Source organism: Dendrobium catenatum, unplaced genomic scaffold, assembly GCF_001605985.2.
Source record: "Dendrobium catenatum unplaced genomic scaffold, ASM160598v2 fragScaff_scaffold_716, whole genome shotgun sequence".
In the NCBI taxonomy this organism is placed as follows: domain Eukaryota; kingdom Viridiplantae; phylum Streptophyta; class Magnoliopsida; order Asparagales; family Orchidaceae; genus Dendrobium; species Dendrobium catenatum.
Genome location: NW_021319178.1, coordinates 1,834,201 through 1,852,661, shown reverse-complemented (window position 1 = coordinate 1,852,661; position 18,461 = coordinate 1,834,201). Strand labels below are relative to the sequence as shown.

The 18,461-nt window shown below is 34.1% G+C and overlaps 2 protein-coding genes across 4 annotated transcripts in view; both read right to left on the bottom strand.

Moving 5' to 3' along the window:
• The window catches only part of LOC110092581 (F-box protein At3g54460), a 43,497-nt gene that overhangs the window by 10,777 nt on the left and 14,259 nt on the right, over positions 1-18,461 (bottom strand). For 2 of the 3 annotated variants that reach the window (XM_028696004.1, XM_020817197.2), the window contains exons 8-9: positions 12,349-12,381; positions 11,838-11,987 (exon numbers count right to left, since the gene is read on the bottom strand). In XM_028696004.1, the coding sequence (XP_028551837.1) occupies positions 11,841-11,987; positions 12,349-12,381 (180 nt within the window). In that variant the 3' untranslated portion in view covers positions 11,838-11,840. The remainder of the gene's footprint in view (positions 1-11,837; positions 11,988-12,348; positions 12,382-18,461) is intronic. The other variant, XM_028696005.1, reaches the window with a different exon arrangement.
• LOC110092396 (protein FAR-RED IMPAIRED RESPONSE 1-like) lies at positions 1,956-6,513 on the bottom strand. The gene is made up of 6 exons (XM_020816926.1): positions 6,354-6,513; positions 3,597-3,912; positions 3,328-3,498; positions 3,010-3,168; positions 2,824-2,922; positions 1,956-2,136 (listed from the first exon to the last, which is right to left on the bottom strand). The coding sequence occupies exons 1-6, from the start codon at positions 6,511-6,513 to the stop codon at positions 1,956-1,958; spliced, it is 1,086 nt and encodes a 361-aa protein (XP_020672585.1).

The window sequence follows — 18,461 nt, the reverse complement described above, 5'->3', positions numbered from 1 at the left end:
TATAATAAATGCAATGATTTATTCCCTAAGCCCTATGTGCCTTGGAAAGAATTCAAAATCCTTTCCCTAAAACCTGGCCGAAATTCTTCTCTGGCCTGCACTGTTCAAATCTTGCCAAAATCAGCCTTCTGTCTTGGGGACTTAAATCCTTTCTCTAATTTCCTTTGCTGGCTGAAATTCTTCAGGCTTTGCCGTGGGATTTTTCTTTCATTACAGCTCTCCAAACTCCACTTGATACTGTTTCTCCTCCTTCCCCCAACTGCAGCTTGAATTTCCAGCCACTGTCCTTGCATCCCTACACTATGGAAGCCTCAAAACTTGCTGTTTGAGTAAGTGAAACCTGCTGTCCTGCACCACCGAAGGTCACTACATGCTGCCCAAGGGCTCCCAGCCTTCATACAATTGTTGTCCAAGTTTCTGGCCATCTCTAGGATTTCTGTCCTGAACTTTTCAGCAAGGAGTTTTGCTGTCCAGCCCTCCGGAACAATACCGTTCATTGTCCAGACTTTTCTAGACATTATTGGATTGCTGTCCAGGGATTTCCAACAAGAAGAGCTGCTGTCCAAGACTTCTAAAAACCAAAAGCTGCTGTTTAGACTTTTGTATTTGCTCTTCAAGACCCATAGAAATCAAATCCCCATACCCGTTCTACATCATTTTTGGATTCATTACCCAAACCCACTCACAAGGCAGTGGCTATTGAAGTTGTAAGTGCTCGTAAAATTTGTATTTGATTTGAGTCATCATATTGAATATTAAAATTTTAAATTTATTCCCTTTTCAGATATCTCATTTATGCGCTGATACACAAAATGCTTTTGACGATGATATACGAACTTGACCAATCCTAACGATACCTAACTTGCCAACACAAGACACAGTGTTGATTGTGGAATGTTTCTTTGTAAATATATGAAAACAGTGATCCAATATGATAAGTGATCCAATATGATATTATTCAATGGGATATCCATAAGAACTGGCAAATTAATAAGCATATATTCAGGACTAATTTTGCATATGCCCTTTTATGTACCAATATGAAATAAAAATATGAATTTGCATAGGTCATTTCTGTGTTTTTTTTTTTTTGTGATTTTGAAAAAATTACAATGCTTTGATTTATAATGAATTTTGAAAATTGTACCTTACCGTAAAATATTTCTCAATAAAGCAAAAAACGGTCTAATACTGAGTAATACTTGCTAATACCGAGTCATACCGAGTTATTTAAAAAATCCGGATTTATTTTTGAAAATCGCAAAAAAAATGCATACGTCAGACGGAGTGCAACTTACAATTGTAGCTTATAGTAAAATATTTCTCAATCAAGCAAAAAACGGTCTAATACCGAGTCATACCGAGTTATTTAAAATATTCGAATTTGTTTTTGAAAATCGCAAAAAAAAAGCATACGTCCGACGAAGTGCAACTTACAATTGCACCTTATATCCAAATATTTCTCAATGAAGCAACAAAACGGTCTAATACCGAGTATTACCTTCTAATACCGAGTAATTTAAAATTTCCGAATTTGTTTTTGAAAATCGCAAAAGATGCATACGTCAGACGAAGTGCACTTACAATAGAACCTTATAGCAAAATATCTCTCAAAGAAGCAAAAAATCGTCTAATACCGAGTAATACATGCTTATACCGATTTATACCGAGTAATCTAAAAATTCCGGATTTGTTTTAGAAAAAACGCAAAAGATGCTAACGTCAGACTTAGTGCAAATTACAATTGAACCATAGTGCAAAAAATTTCTCAATTAAACTAAAAAATTGTTAATACCGAGTAATATCTTATAATACCGAGTTATATCGAGTTTTACTGAACAGTTACATAAAGGACGACTGACTTCCTATTTCTCCTGGTGTAAAATATATGCTTGTAGGAGGATTTCTCTCTGTGGGTTTCACTTTTTTGCTCTTCCTCTTCTCCCAATGATCCTTTAATCTAGCATTAGAGATTCCCTTTGGCCGGCACTTTGCAGGATCTTTAATTGTTTTGTGGCTCCCCTCAAGTATGCGTTTATTTTTTTCCCTTCCATAATGTTTTGAACATTTAAAGCCATTGCACTCATAGAATCGATCATACATTGTTCTGCATCCTCATTACCCTGTACTTCTGTGCTAATTTGATATACAAATCAGCAAACATAATTTCTAAAAATCATGTTACGGGAACCCTGAATCGATGTGCCCGTATTGTTTCCCATAGGTAGGATATTCCGTCAAGTATATAAATCTTTCCGAGCTCTAGATGACCATCTTGGAATAAAATATTTTTGAGGAATATTGACAATATCCAACTGCCTCATAACTCTCATGCAATGAGAATATAATAAACCCATCATCTCAAACTTTGCACAGTTGCATTGAATGGTTCCTTCAGAAGAATTAAACATAACAGTCCACTTGTGTGAATCAAAAGAGTGGTCTATGTTCTTGACGGAAAATATTGATGAGTCCGGTGAAGAATGATCAATGCATAGTTCACCTAGACCATGTAAAAACTCCTCTTCAAAAAAAGAATATAACTTTCAGGAATAAAAGTTGGCAGCTTGCTTTAACATTGGACTACATTTCATGTATGGTTGTATTTCAGTTTGACTACATCTAAAATTTTCATCTCGTTCATTCCGACACCAAGTATTTATAACTTTCTCCAACCCCAGGAAACAGTCAGTGATAGAACTTGTAGCCTTTGAAATGTCATGACAAACATAATTAGTGGACTCACTACGTTGGGTAGATAAAATACCAAGGTTAAAACATTTTTTATTGAATGTTGTAGACCACTTCTCTCTTATTCTGTACAGATCTTTTAACCACTGATGACCCTGAAGGTTCCCTTCTCTGATCATTTCATTCCACAAACTATCAAATTCCTCCTCAGAATTAAACTTGCTGAAGCAACTATAAAATAGGCATTTTACTTTGTTGTTAGTATTAAAACACTATATTTTGGAAAGAGCCTTCTTGTATATATGTCATTGACACAACCTATGCCGTGTATTAGGTAATACAATTTCTATCGCCCGAGCCATTGCTTGATCCTGATCAGTGAATATAGTAAATGGATGTTTGCTTTCCATAATTTTTAAAAATGTTCGAAATAGCCAGGAAAAAGAATCAATTGTTTCCCCAGATAGAAATGTCACCCTGAATATAATGTTTTGCCAATGATTATTAACTCCAATAATAGGGGCACAGGCTAAATTATATTTGTTAAGACGGTAGCTTGTATAAAAAATTATGGCATCCCCAAAGCAGTCGTAATCAATTCTCCCCAACCCATCAACCCAAAAAAAATTTACCAACCTGTCTTCTTCATCAGTTTGCACATCCCATGCAAACATGTTGTCTGAATCTGTCCGGTCTTTAAACAATTCGATTAGCGAATTGGCGTCCCCATTCTCAATTTTGGCTCTTTTCTTCTTTTGAATGTAGTTGTATGCATCCCTTTTTGTGAATCCCAGATTTTCTACACCTCTAACCTCATCAGATAGAGATAGGAAAATGCATTAACTGTTCTTATGCTAGCTTCAGACATTGATTTTAGAACTGAGGCATTTTCATCACTGATGTACCTAGATGATCTCAACAAATGTTGATCATCCGGTTTAGCTAATTCGTGATTGTGACTCTCTACCGATCTTTTCACCATCCATATTCCATCTTCACTGACCGCAAATCTAACCATAGCTGGACATCTAGTTCTTGTAGTCGATTTTCGAAATTTGACCTTCATATTTTTTTCTGTCTCCTTCTTGAATCCGGCTTTGGAACAGACAAAATCCTTTGATTTTATTTTCATTGAATTTGGCCAGAATGAATGATGTTCTTTCCGAACACTAAAACTATGAGAATAAGCATATTGGCAATATTTATCATATGCTTCCTTTTCTGAGTTGTAAACCCCCAGTGAAAAAAAAAATTCAATTAATTCCGAGCAATACCGCAATGACTGCATACAGACAAATACCGAGTTTTGTCGAAACTAATTTCTCAATACACCTATGGTACTTATCTATAAGCTCGATACAAGGGAGACATAATCGACGTAAACAAACAAAAACAATGAGTATACCGAGCAATACCTATAAATACCGATTTATCTAAAAGCTCGATACAAACATATTGTACTTATCTAAAAGCTCGGCACAAGGAACCTATAAATACCGATCAGTATAGATTTATACCAAGTTATGTAGAAATTTTTTATCTCGGTACACATATGGTACTTACCTATAAGCTCGGTACAAGGAAGCTATAAATACCGAGCAGTTCCGATTTATACCGACTTATGTTGAATTTTTTATCTCGGTACAAACATATGGAACTTATCTAAAAGTTCGGTACAAGGAACCTCTAAATTCCGATCAGTACCGATTTATACCGAGTTATGTAGAAATTTTTTGTCTCGGTACACGTATGGTACTTACCTATAAGCTCGGTACAAGGAACCTATAAATACCGAGCAGTATCGATTGATACCGAGTTATGTAGAAATTTTTATCTCGGTATTGATATTGTAATTATATATAAGCTCGGTACAAGGAAACTATAAATACCTATCAGTACCGATTTATACCGACTTATGTAGAAATTTTTTATCTCGATACACATATTGTACTTATCTAAAAGCTCGGTACAAAGAACCTATAAATACCGATCAGTATCGATTAATACCGAGTTATGTAGAAATTTTTTATCTCGATAATGATATTGTACTTATATATAGCTCGGTACAAGGAAACTATAAATACCTAGCAGTACCGATTTATAACGACTTATGTAGTATTTTTTTTTCTCGGTACACATATGGTACTTATCTAAAAGCTCGGTACAAGGAACCTATAAATACCGATCAATACCAATGATCTATAAACTCGGTATAAGGTAGCCATTATCGAGGTAAACGAACAAAAATAAGGAGCATACCGAGCAATACCTATAAGTACCGAACAGTACCATATGTGTACCAATCAATACTCTTACCTTCTCTCTGGGTACGAATATGATACTCATGGATAAACAGAAAGAAATGATCATACGTAACTAGATTTTAAATATTTATATTGTAAAACCTCTGCATAGATAAGAAATTACTTATATAAAAACAGAAAAATCTTCATTGACATTATAAGTGCCAAATGTTTCATCAAAATCGTCTAAGTCTTCCAAAGAAATCGCCGTTGTCTTCTCTTCCATCTCCTTGAACCCTTCGTGAAAACTTTCTCTTCGTGCTGTAAACCCTAAATACTGTATAACGTCTTCAAAGCATAATCTGCCAAAAGTTTATTATACATTTAAAGACGCCGCGATTTTTTAACTTTTCCGGCCCGTTTAAGATCGGGGCGACCCGAAATGGCGTAAAACACGTGACCAATAAACAAATCACGACGGTTTTGGGTCGGGTTTTCGGGTTGCTATGTGGCGCTATATTATTGATGATCGCACGTAGTTCTACGTCCGGTCACCTGACCTAATAAAAGTTCTTTTGAGGCCAAATGGAAAATATGAATCCATCTTACTTTTGTTAATTTTGCAAAACAATAATATCAATTCACATATGTCCATCACTGTATCTGAAGGCATTTATATCCCTGATATAAATCTTCATATTTTCCTCTCAAATTTGAATTTAAATCAATCATCTACTCATCTTTCTCTAAATAAACCTATCATAATTCCTCTCAAATATTAATTTAAATCAACCATCTTTCTCTAAATAAACCTTTTTTAATTCCCTTCTAAATTTGAATTCAAATTTATCTTCAACAATGAATTTTTTCTACTTTGAATTTTGCTAGATCAACAGTACAGTCAAGGACCAGCAAGTCTTCCTCTTGGAACAATTTAACTCATCTTAGCGTGGAGGAATAAGTGCCATCCAAGTAATTTATTTTAGGCATCTTTTTGTTTTCATTACTTGTCTGTGTGATGGAAGTGATTGTACTTAAGATTCCTTATGATTGTTATTTATTTATTTTTTTTCATTCAAAAAAGACAGGATACAAACAAGCCCAATAAAGGACAAAGCTAAAAATACACAGCTAAAGAAAAGAGATACATGAATCAATAATGAAGGCAAAAGCCGGTCAGGCTCAATCATTGTCAAACACGCTTTCTGCAACCACCCAGTAGCTAGGCAAGGACCATCAAGAGGGAATCACATAATAATCCACACTAATGAAATGGGCAAATCAACTCATAACCCAAAAAGGCCACCAAACAGAGCAAAAAGAAGTACTACCAAAGGTTGCCAACAAGCCACAGCCGACAAGTTTTTTAAAAAATTTTCTCAATAATTTCCTCCCCATAATCATCATCTAACCATTTACCATGCCTCCTTGAACCATAATCAATTAACCAATCCCCTTGAACGCCCATTTTATCTTTAGAAGCAAATTGGGCTAATAAAGTTTCCTTATCAACAATAGAAATAGGAACATTAATTAGAGCCCTATCACCATCCACAGGAGCATTAGAATAAATAGTCATAGCCGCCAATTCAACAGGTGTGACAGGCCCGAATTCCCAACAACAGGGCACCCAAGCTCTCCAAAATCCACACGGCCAGAATCAACATCAACCTCTTCATCAGCCACTTTTGCATTAGGAGATACAATGGGACTATCAGTGAGGTTAACCATACAAATGTTAACACTCAAATTACCATTAACATCCTTTCTATTTTCATCGACATAATCCTCAGGTAAACTAATATTCAACGAAACAGTTTCCTCCTCAGGATGAACGAAATCATCCCTATGATTAACAACAACAGGAGTAATACATCAACAATATCATTGCAATTATCCACATTTGGAAACATTTCAGTGAAAGGGACCAAAGTAGAATCCACAGTATCCTTAACACCAGTAGTGGAAATCAGTTTAGGCCTAACAAGTTTAAGGCTACCATATTCTTTTTTGTAATGACCCAAAGCTTTACATTGATCGCAAAAAGGAAGGTAAATCTTCCAAAATCATAGATCGAACATACCCCAAGACATCAGGACCGATCCACACAGAAGTAAAATCGAGTTTGACTAAAACGCGAGCAACTGAAGGCCAAGAACCCACCGAAGTAGCATTGTCAATACGCAAAGGCCGACCAAAAATCGATCCTAGGCCATGAAGAATGCGAGTAAAGAGGTGAGGACGCAGATTAGGAAGGATACCCAAATAGGTATAATGAGACATTAGACCGATAAATCCAATGAGACTATTTAACTAACTTCATGTAACAATTATTTACAAAGTAGGAATAATGTGAAAAAATCCTATAGTAATCCACGTCATTCGCAAGTTTGATTAAAACATGCTTCGCATCCAACATAGTCACAGAGAATTCACCACCCAATTTAAGATTAAAGAAAAATCTTCTAATCGATTCCAAGCTAGGCCTACTGTTGGAAAATTTTCCAACCATCGAGAATTCAAATGGGGCAGCGAGTGCGGAAATTTCTGCTTCAGAAATCCATAAAGATGGCATACCACGGAAGGTGGAACGCTTAAGAAGAGGAAAAGCTACCGAAGAAGCCCTAATCAGCGCATTAATGAAAGATCTAGAACAATTTTTCCCTGAAAGAAAGCTAGGGTCTCTCAAACAAACCCTATTAACTGCCATCCAATGAGAACGGGGAAGATTATGCAAGAAAACACATCCAAGGAAAATAAATCAACAAAAGAGAACGGCGAAAACTTCCCTGAGCGATCACCAGCACCGGCCGGCTAGGGCAAAGCCCTAGCGAAGGTGAAGCGAAAAAGCCAAAACCCTAGCAGAGACGAAAGCCAAGCTCCTTATGACGATTAGTTTAATCAATATTATTAAATAAGTATGTTTGCAACTGTTTTTAATAGACCATCATTATATCCATTTTGTTGTTCCACTCTTCACCATCGGCATAAAAGACATAGTTCTTAGATCCATGGGGTTCTCCATAAAAAAAAAAAAACCAAGGGGTTCTCCATAAAAAAAAAAAGTGTTTTGATTTTGAGGTTTCGAAAGATCATGAGTTCATGACATCACATTCTTCTCTTCTCTGCACTCTCATTAACCTCTTACTCCATATGCTCTTGACATATCCTCACAAACTTTCACACAACATCCAATCTACATTATGAAATTCTACATCTATAAGATTTAAGATGTGGTTTCAATAATTATTTTACTATTTTTAATATTTATCATTATATTTACACACAAAGGGTTCTTCCTCCAACTTTAATAGCCACTGCCTCTTAATTGTCACTTATAACAAACTCCCAAAAAAACATTAAATAAAACATTCAAAATTTAGAAAAAAATACACAATAATAATAAAATGAAAATTTGAATTTAAATTCTAAAAATAAATTTAAAATTTTGATCATGCAAAGTTCAATTCATATTTGAATTAAAAATTCAAATCAAACTTTAAAATTGGTCAAAATTATCCTATCATTTTTTGTCCATAATATCTTTCATAATTCTCTCTACAATATGCTCCATAATATCTTCCATAAGTTTGTCCATTAAAATCTCCAAACTTATTAGTTATCCTCTATTTGAACTAAGAACTCAAATACAAATTAGAAAAGATGAATTCATATAATCATTCTAGTCCCTTTCCATTTTTTCAATAAGTTCCTCAAAACATCATAACCTAATCAAACCAATCTACATAATTGATTATAGTACAACCTATTTAACCTAACCCAGCATGAATAACCTAACCAATAGAGCCAACCAAGCCCAACCATGCCCTAAATGGAAAAACCCCAATATTTAAACTATTCGTACAGCATAAGAGGCTCAACTCAAATCAATTTAGTATTGTGTATGTGGATAGTTTAGTCAGTATTATTAATTTGTCATATTCATCTCACCTTCTTTGTTTGTCAATTTGCTATTGTCCATGATATAATAGTTACTATTAAATATATGATAAGTGAAGGGTCACAATAAGGATAATGGATTATAAAATAAAGATATATCCTTTATATGGCATTGACTGCAGAGACCAATTCGTCCATTTTTCTTCAAGTCTTAGAGTTCATTCTTTCTCTTTGTCCTGAACTCGCACACCTTGTAGCATTAATTCATCTCTTCTCAATCTATTCTTTCTATTTATCTCCCATCTTCCTCTATATCAGATTCTTGAGCTTCACTTTCATTGTCCTGCTCTTCATCAATTAGTATTTGAAGAAAATTATTGAATCAAAGGAGTTCTGAAAAAATGAAAGCGTGATTCAATTTTTGAGATTTCAAGAGATCATAATATCACCTGTACTCTTATCCCCAATCTTTTTGGTCTTTCAATTCAAATGCCATACAAATGAATTCCCAAAACTTTCCCATAACTTTCTCCTTTACAAATTTAATCTATATTATGAAATCCAAAACCTTTCAAGATTCAATTTATTTTTAAGCAGTTACTTTAATAGTTTTTAATTTTATTTTATTATTGAATCCAAAGCCTTCTTTATGCACCCCAATAACAACCACTACAATAAGTTAATTTCCAAAAACTCCACAAAACGATTTAAAAAAAAAGGTAAAAAGTCATCATTGTTATAAAAATCAAACTAAAAGCAAAAAAATTAAACATTCAACAAAATTTAACAAATTAAAATATTAAAGACCTTGGAAACTGGTTGCAACTATCCTATCAATTCTTGGTGTCTAAGCAAACATTCTATATCTATATTCACCACAATAATCTCCATATCCTTCCTATGTCCTCCAAAATTTCCCATGCAATATCATCCACAAATTGCTCACCAAAAACTTGAAACCTATCCTCCATTTAAATTTCAAAAATCTCAAATTCGAAAATAAATTCCAAATTTCATCCTGATCTCCTTCCACTTTATCATCCATAATTTTCTCCAACTAGTTTGAACCAATCAACCTAAATGGGTTTACCCCAACAGCATTAACCTAACACAACCTAGTCAAACCAACTCAGTGGTCTAAACTAAACCATCCATGAGCCTAAATGGAAAAGAAAAGGGAAAAAAGTTAAAAAAGCCAACAACTTTTAGTCAGCCCAGCCAATAAGAAGATTAATTCAAATTAGTCTAACGCCCTTTGTGACTATCTCCAACAATATACTTCTATAGATTGTAAATGTGCTAATGAAAATGTATGATGAGAGTCTTCTATCACTATTTTTTATGCATGAAGATTTTGTTCTTCTCTTTTTCATGTTCCTATGATGCCTTTCTCATTCATTACCTCCATCTTGAGTTAGGATTTCTCTTTCAACAATCTTCTCAAATGAATTTTCCACAGGACGATTTTAATTAGTTTAACAGAAAAATCAGAAACCTCCCATTCTTCCTCATTTAGCATGCCAACTCTCCAGAGCAGAATTCTGTGCAACCACAAAAATTTATTTCACTTGTTAGTTATTATGTTTGTTAATTTAATCAGTATTATTTCATGTCATTGGTCCTATTTGTCAATTTTCTATTATATTAGATTGTCAACAAGAAAGCTACTATAAAATATAACAAGCTAATGGCTATAATTTGGGTGGTTGATATAGAATAAAGTTATTTTTTATTGGGACCCTAGAGATCAACTCCCTATATCTCCAATCATAATATTCCATCTCTTTAGCCTAGCTTACCTACCCTTAAGGCATTCATTTATCTCTTTTTCTCAATCTCTTCTCTCTTCACCTGCCTTGATCTTCCTTCATATGCTAAACTCGTCTCTTTTCAAGGCATCAAATGTCTGTCATGATCTTTTGCTTTCGCAATCTTGATCTTCATTAAGAAGCTGCACAAAAAACATATTCTAATCCCCCAACATGATTTTTCAATGCTTGGCTTACCTCATCATGTTCGGTTAAAGTAATTGGATTAAGCTTCTTGTTATTTTTACTCTGGGGTTTGCATTCTTATAGATTAATTTAAATTGGACTTAATTAATTTTGAAACTTGTTTAAGGTGGTTCCTATAACATGGATAGGCATTAATTGCAATTAGCTTAACATATTTTGGTGTTTTTTAGTCCTGTAGCTGAACACCATCTATCTGGTCCCTGAAGCCCATGTGGCATTGGTTTTGTAGTTGTCTAGTTCCAGAAACCGAAGACTAGCTATCGGAATCTTGTAGCCCATGTGGCTCTTATAGTGGGCAATTTTCATGATATTCCTGTACATCAGCAGGTATTGCAGGATTGCTATTAGGAGACTAATGGTGGTTCATGTACACGTGCATGTATAGTGAAGATTTCTGATAGGCAATTATCCGATACTTGCACTTGATCCCTGCTTGTGCCAATTCAAAATCCCACTCACCCCATCCCGAAGATACAAAATCACGATTTGCTCAACCTGGTTTTAGGACATACAGGAGTGAATGAAGATAGCGTAACATTCTGTTATATAAACAAGCCGCAGAATCATCCACCATAATAAACCATTATCAAACAATTCCTCAACCTAAGGACAGCACTGGCTGCTTCTCTATTAATTGATCTAAATATCTTCATAGGCACCAAATCAAAAAAATGTAAACAAAATTTCAATCATGAAGTAGTCAACCAGATTGGCATGTCTTAATGAAAAGTTTGCAATAGACGTGATATCTAAATAAGATGAACAGAGAGTGCCAAATTGGCCACCCAAAGTTGAAGTTTTAACTATGTAAATAAATGTCATCTAACTATTAAAAAAATGAACTGACAGGATCGAGTGCTTTTCATCAAGTCTGAACCCTACCGAGCAATTTCTACAGCATATTAAACTACAGACAAATAAAAAATTGACTAAATGAATTGAGCAAATAGAGATGGCATCGTAGAAGATTTCCCATATGGCAAATTACCTTTCAGGTCTTAACAGAGGTTCGTACAAAACTAAGATGGGCCAAATAATTGCTCTCAGCAAAGTCATGGAATGTTCGAGCAGCCCTAGTACCTTCATGGTTGTCCTTCAAAATGTCCTGCCTCAGCATCATCCATGACGGACTATCAGCCTAAATGAAAAAATCAATGGCGCAAAAGAAAACGTAAGTAGCAGTTGACATTTGACTGCACATGGTTAATATGCAAATTTTACCAAGATGGAAAAAATACCAAAAAAAAAAAAGATCTTTCAGTTAAAAAAAAAAAACTGGATAACTGCGATGAAAAAAATTAAGAAAGAACTAGAGTAAAATCAAAATAAATCATTGGTAGCATTAGGAAAAAAGAGTTAAAATTATCTTGAATAAGGAAAACCAGGATGATATTAGATTTATTGAAACATAAAGAGGCAAATTCGCAGAAGTTGACAAGAGAATGTTTATTTTGTGTCATCTAACTGGACGTATGCAAATTCTATTATTCAGAACTCACCTTTATCCCATCATGTACCTCAACTGAGTGGACCTGCAATAAATTCATGTCATTAAACCATGGTTTAAAAAATCGTTTGAAGTGCATGCCTTGAGGCTCGCCTCGAACTGAGGCGCACAATGAGCGCTTCGAGGTTTAAGCCTTGCTAGAGCCAGTAAGGCTTACACCTTTGAAAAATGAGGCGCATGCCTCAAGGTATAATGCCTTGAGGTGTTTCGAGGCAACACCTCATTATAGTTAAGTTTAATAATTTTTAGTATACATATTTATTAAAAATATATATACTTTATTCTATTATACAAAGAGAATGAACAAATTAGCTATAGACGAATGAACTTGGTTGAATGATTGTGTTATATTTAATAAAAACTTAAAAGAAAAACACTTCAAATTATAAAGACAAATAACCGAGAATGAAATAAATCATTTGATTTTTATAATATATTTTCTAACAATGAATGGATACTAACAAAAATAGTAAAATATTTAAAATTGAAAATGGAGGCATGCATTTGATGATGAGAAAAATGAAAATTTATATTACGCTGAATCCAATGTTAATTAATATGAGGAGTTAAAATAAACATTATAATTGAAAAATATTTAGAAGATGACAATGAGTTAGAATTCGAGGATGATATAATTATTACATACAAGGGCTATTATGAAGAATATGAAAGTAGGAATGAGGCTGCCGTGGATTATAATATTTATGATGTATTTAAATTTTAAATGAGTGTTTATTTTGAATCTCATTTCAATTTTTCATTTTATAATAATATTTAATATTAGGAATTGTAGTTTATATCTTTATAAGGATGAATCAAATAATTATGTTGATGTTTTATTTTACTTTTGTCATTTTTTATGAATTCTTTATAAGTTCATGTGTTTATATTTTTCTGTTTTGAGGCTTACGCCTCGATCCGCCTTGAGGCTTATGCCTCGCCTCGTTGAGACAAAATGCCTCGATTCCCGATTTCTCCTTTTTAAACCTTGCATTAAACATATGTTGCGTCATAATGTCATTCCAAAAGTAGGAGATAGCATGAATATCACACCACTCATTTCTCTGCTTACCTACTTTTATATGGCTTGTCAAGAATTTAACATAATAGATACAATCGTACACTACATAAAACATTTGACATCTATAAGGAATCCTAAGGTCAAACATCAACCTGATTCGAGTATTGGTTGTCATTTATATTTTAGATTCAAACATAATATCATGCATTTCGAGAAATCAAATCATATTAATGTTCCCTTCTACCACTCATTTAATATAGCAGACACATTCAGACACTGCATCAAGCATCTGACAAAATTTTGGAATCCTAAGGTCAAATGTCGACCTAATTTGAGTCTTGAGTCTTGATTGTCATTTAATATACTTTGGAAGTCAAATATAATATAATGCATTTCCAGCAACCTAATCAAATTCATATTCCCTTCTCTGACCACTCATACCATATATCTATATCAAGCACTGGAAAGATAGGTATTTCGACAGTAGTAGTGAAGAAGCAGAAGCAGAGCAATAACCACATCAAGGTACTCCACAACCACCTCCTATTGCAATATGAGACCTCATAATATCTGGACTGAACATTTTGCTATATCTGAGCTAAAATTTTATCAGCATATTACCCAACAATAACAACAATAACATCAAGCCTTTATCCCACTACATGGGATTGGCTACATGAATCCTTTTCTCCATCGTGTCTTGTTAAAACTCAAATTCTCATTTAATTCTAATACAAAAATTGTGGCAAAATCAACAAAAACAGGATGAAGCTCATGAGTGGCTCCAAATCCAATTCAACTATATTAGAGATTTTTTGTCTAGCCAAAAACCACCAAATCAAGAACCAATTAGAACTTAGTTTATTTGCTTATATTTGTGCATGAGGAGAGTATTGTTTGTTTCATTTGAATAACTATGCCAAATTTGCCTGTATGGTGCGTTTACTTTTGTAACTTGCTACAACTTAGCGTTTAACAGGTTTCTTTCTATATGATGCATTTCTCTTTATAAATTATAATATATTTTTTATTTTTACACACGCACAAACAACACACACGCAAAAACAAGTATATTTTCCCTAAAAAAATGTAAAACCAAGGTATATTTGTCATATGAGAAATGGGGAGATTGATAATCCCATAAGCTTCCGTGATTAATATTTTTTTTATGATCACAAATATAATTTGGTCAAGGCTGATGAATTAAAGTATGAACTCGTGTTAGTTAATTTATCAATGGCTCATGAAAAAATAAATCAATGATGTTGAAACACAATTGAATCAAATTGAAGCGGATGTCAAGTCAATTCGAGTGCATCAAATTCATCATACTAAAATTCATAGCTTAAAGTTCATAAATTTACTGTTATGTTTGAATCTTGTAAACTTGTATTAAAGATTTGTTGATTAAGTAAAAAATTAATAGCACACATAATCATATTAAAATTAATAATACTTATTTGTTAAAAATGTTAATCTTTATGACTTCCTAAAATAATACTATACGATATTGATCGTACGATACGATCTACTTTGAATTCGAGCATTTACCTAGCAGTTGCAATCAAATCAATCTAATTAGTTGGATCCATCTATGGATCATATTGTACGATGTCTATCATATTATATGATCTTTATTATCTATTTTAAATCGACTTGGTCATACCACAATATTTATATCAAATAGTACAATAATTAAAAGATCAAATTTTTAATTTATTTCTTTTAGACGGCTAATTGGTTATAATTTAAGTATTTCACAATGGTTATATGTTGTAATAGAATGTGATTAATAGTGGTTTTTATTATATATACCTTTGGCAACCCTAGGTTATGAGATTCATGAAAATGGAAGCCTTAAAGCCAATCTTCAAAAGTCATTCTTTTATTTCTCAAAGCTTTGTATTCCTCCACTTGCAATTTTCATTTTGAGTGCATTGTGAGTGCTAGTTGTAAAGGAGATTAAATATCTCAAGGTATTCATTATTTTCCACCAAAATGATATACCTAATGGCTTGTTAGAAGTGGTCGATTCTATGATGTTACAACCTAGCCTAGTGTGCAAGTAATTGCTAGTTCTCACTTGAAGTAAAAGTATTGAGGGGCAAAATTACCCATTAAGTAGTGTTTTTTAAGAGGTTCTCTAAATGAGATTATGAATGAAAATCTTGAGAGAAAAAAATTGGGAAGTGGAAGTAGGCCTGGTAGACCAAATCCCTATAAATAGATTTGCATTTTTTTACTTGTATTTGTTACACCTAACTATACTATTTTTTCTTTATTGCAATAGTTTTAGACTATTTTTCTATTCAAGAACAAGCTTTAAAATAACCCAATTTGAGCCCCTTTTGTAGTATTCACATATGCCATAAATAATTTAGTTCTACTTTTTTTCTATTTTTTATTCATTATTTTAGTTTTACATAACTAGGATAGCCTGTTTCAATTTCAAGAAATTAACAGAGATTTATTAATTATTTTAGTATATTTTTTATTTCAAACTTCCGCATAACTAACAAGTAGATAAAATTGAACGGTCCTTAATATAAAATTAAAAGTTAGTATTCATTCAATGAAAAGGTTGATTTTTAAATTTTCTTGCACCAGACGTTTTGATCAGCTTTTTCCAGCTTTATTTTATTTAATAGTATTCATTCAACGAAGGGTTTTGTTTTAAACTTTCTCGCACTAGATGTTTTGCTCAGCTTTTCCCTACTTTATTATACATAAATATTTTTTTCTCTACTCTATTTTAGCCTTCTCTCTCCTTTTTTGCTCCAATTTCTATCCCATTTCTCTCATGTCATTGCACCACAAAAATTTGCCTCATTTCTCTCTTACCTACCTTCCCATCTCCAATGAACTTAGAACCAACACACCTTTTCTGTTAAGTATTTGTTATAAATTCCTCTTATCCCTCCAACCATTAGAAAAAAGCCTCAATTAGTCCTATTCAACCAACCTACATCCCTAACACTTCTCAAAATTCCCCCTATTTCTCTTAAAAATCAATACCCTCATTCTCTCACTCTCAATTTCTTCTCCATACATCGGTATCTACCATTAAAAGAATAACCAAGTCCCATACTATGGATATTCATCTTTCATTTCAATATATGATTCAAGTACTTTGGTATTAGGGGAATTATATATTATACCATCGATTTGTATGAAACATAGAGAAGACAAATAACTCTTAAAGTTTAGACTTGATAAATCACCAAAAATTGCCTTGATTGGATGCAAATATAGAGAAATATTTGAACTGAAAACTTCCATAATTAAATACAAGACCATCAAAACTCTGATTATAGAAAACCTATAGTCAAACTGAGTGTCTTGATATGATGAACCCAAAGATATTAAAAATAGTCCAATCTGAGCCCAAATCTAGAGTCCGAAGTACAATTGGAAATTTTAAAATATTAACTGGATAACCAAATGATCTTCAAATTTGGCATCTTTATAGTCGAATCGGGTGGCTAGACAAGACGAATTTAATGAGCCCAATATCGCTTGATTTTGACATCATTTAGGTGCCTGAATGCAAAAGAAATAACCTACAATCAATGGAATCAATATAGGTCATCCAATTGAGTGCTATATATTTTCTCCATATTCGTGGGGCATGCCACTCCGAAAAATATATAAATAGACCCTAACTCATCACATGAATGATGGCTTGGACCCTTGGCTAGAAATTCAACAGAACTCTGATGCTTGAAGAATCACAAAGCTCCACCTGAGCACCAACACCAGTGAACTCTTGTCGCCAAGCCATCGCCATCGGATCTCCGCTTGGTTGTCGCCATCAAACCTCTATCTGATCACCTCCATGAGACTATCGCTGGTCGATCACCACCACCAAACCCTCGCAGGACAGTCGTTGTTGTTAGACCTCCACCAGGTTGCTGCTGCCATTGGACATTTGCTCAGGTGACACTACCAAACTTTTTCCAACTGACCACCGCAGTCGGTCTTTTACCTATTGACAATGAGCACCAAACCTTCGCCGCCCAACTGTCGACATCAGAACTTCCACTTGTCAACCGCCATCCTCAGACAATTGTCGTCCGACAAAGACCTCTTCGACCTCAGTCACTCGTATACTAGGATCTTGATGCGAGCAAAAAATATAGGGGACCCTATATTTTTTTATCACGAAAAGAAAATTGACTTCCTATATAAAAGAAGACACAAAATACCTCAAACATAAGAGATAACTTAGAGATAATAGAACAACTCTTACATTTCATATAAACAAACACTTTTATAAATAAAGACTCTTACAAACTTGTCTTTCAACATAACATGACATTACAACCATTGACTTTTACAAATGACTCAAACAAAATGACACCCTAAACTTGCTTACTTTGAGAAGAAGGGTACAGATGGAGTGGCACTTGCGGAGAGACGAAAGAGGTTAGAAGCCAAGACGAAAGGTTGGAAAGAGCTCGCAAGATTTCCGGAGGGGATGAGAAGAAGAAGTGGAAAAAGCTCGCAAGCTTTTCCAATGAAACCCGCAGGTTTACATTTCCAAAAATCACATCACATCACATATCTAAAACAGCCACAAACAACTCCTATTTATAGTCACAAAAGAAGGAATACAAACAACCACTAAAACTTAATTAAAAGCTAATTAAAATAGGTAGAGAGAAGGCCAAAAGACACCTAAAAACTGCAGTAAAAAATTGCACAGAAATCAACAAAAGTCTCTTGGAATTCCTCCCAAACCAGCCACCAAATCAGTCCCAAAAACTGTCCAAATTCTGTCCAAAAATAGCCCCAAAATCTCTTCAAACAGCAGCCCAAAAATCTTCAAATAGCAGCCCAACATTGCACAGGAAACAGGGCATTAAATCCACGGGAAGAGCCCCCTGGCTGCTTCGGGAAAACAGCTCAGCTAGGGACCCGAAAACAGCACAGGAAACAAGGGGTTAAGGCACGGGAAAACAAGAGCCAGCCGCAGGAAACCAAGAGCAAAGGCGCGGGAACCCAGCAGCCATTCACGGGAACCAAAGGGTCAAGCCACGGGAACCAAGGAGCCATCCACGGGAACCAAAGGGACAACACATGGG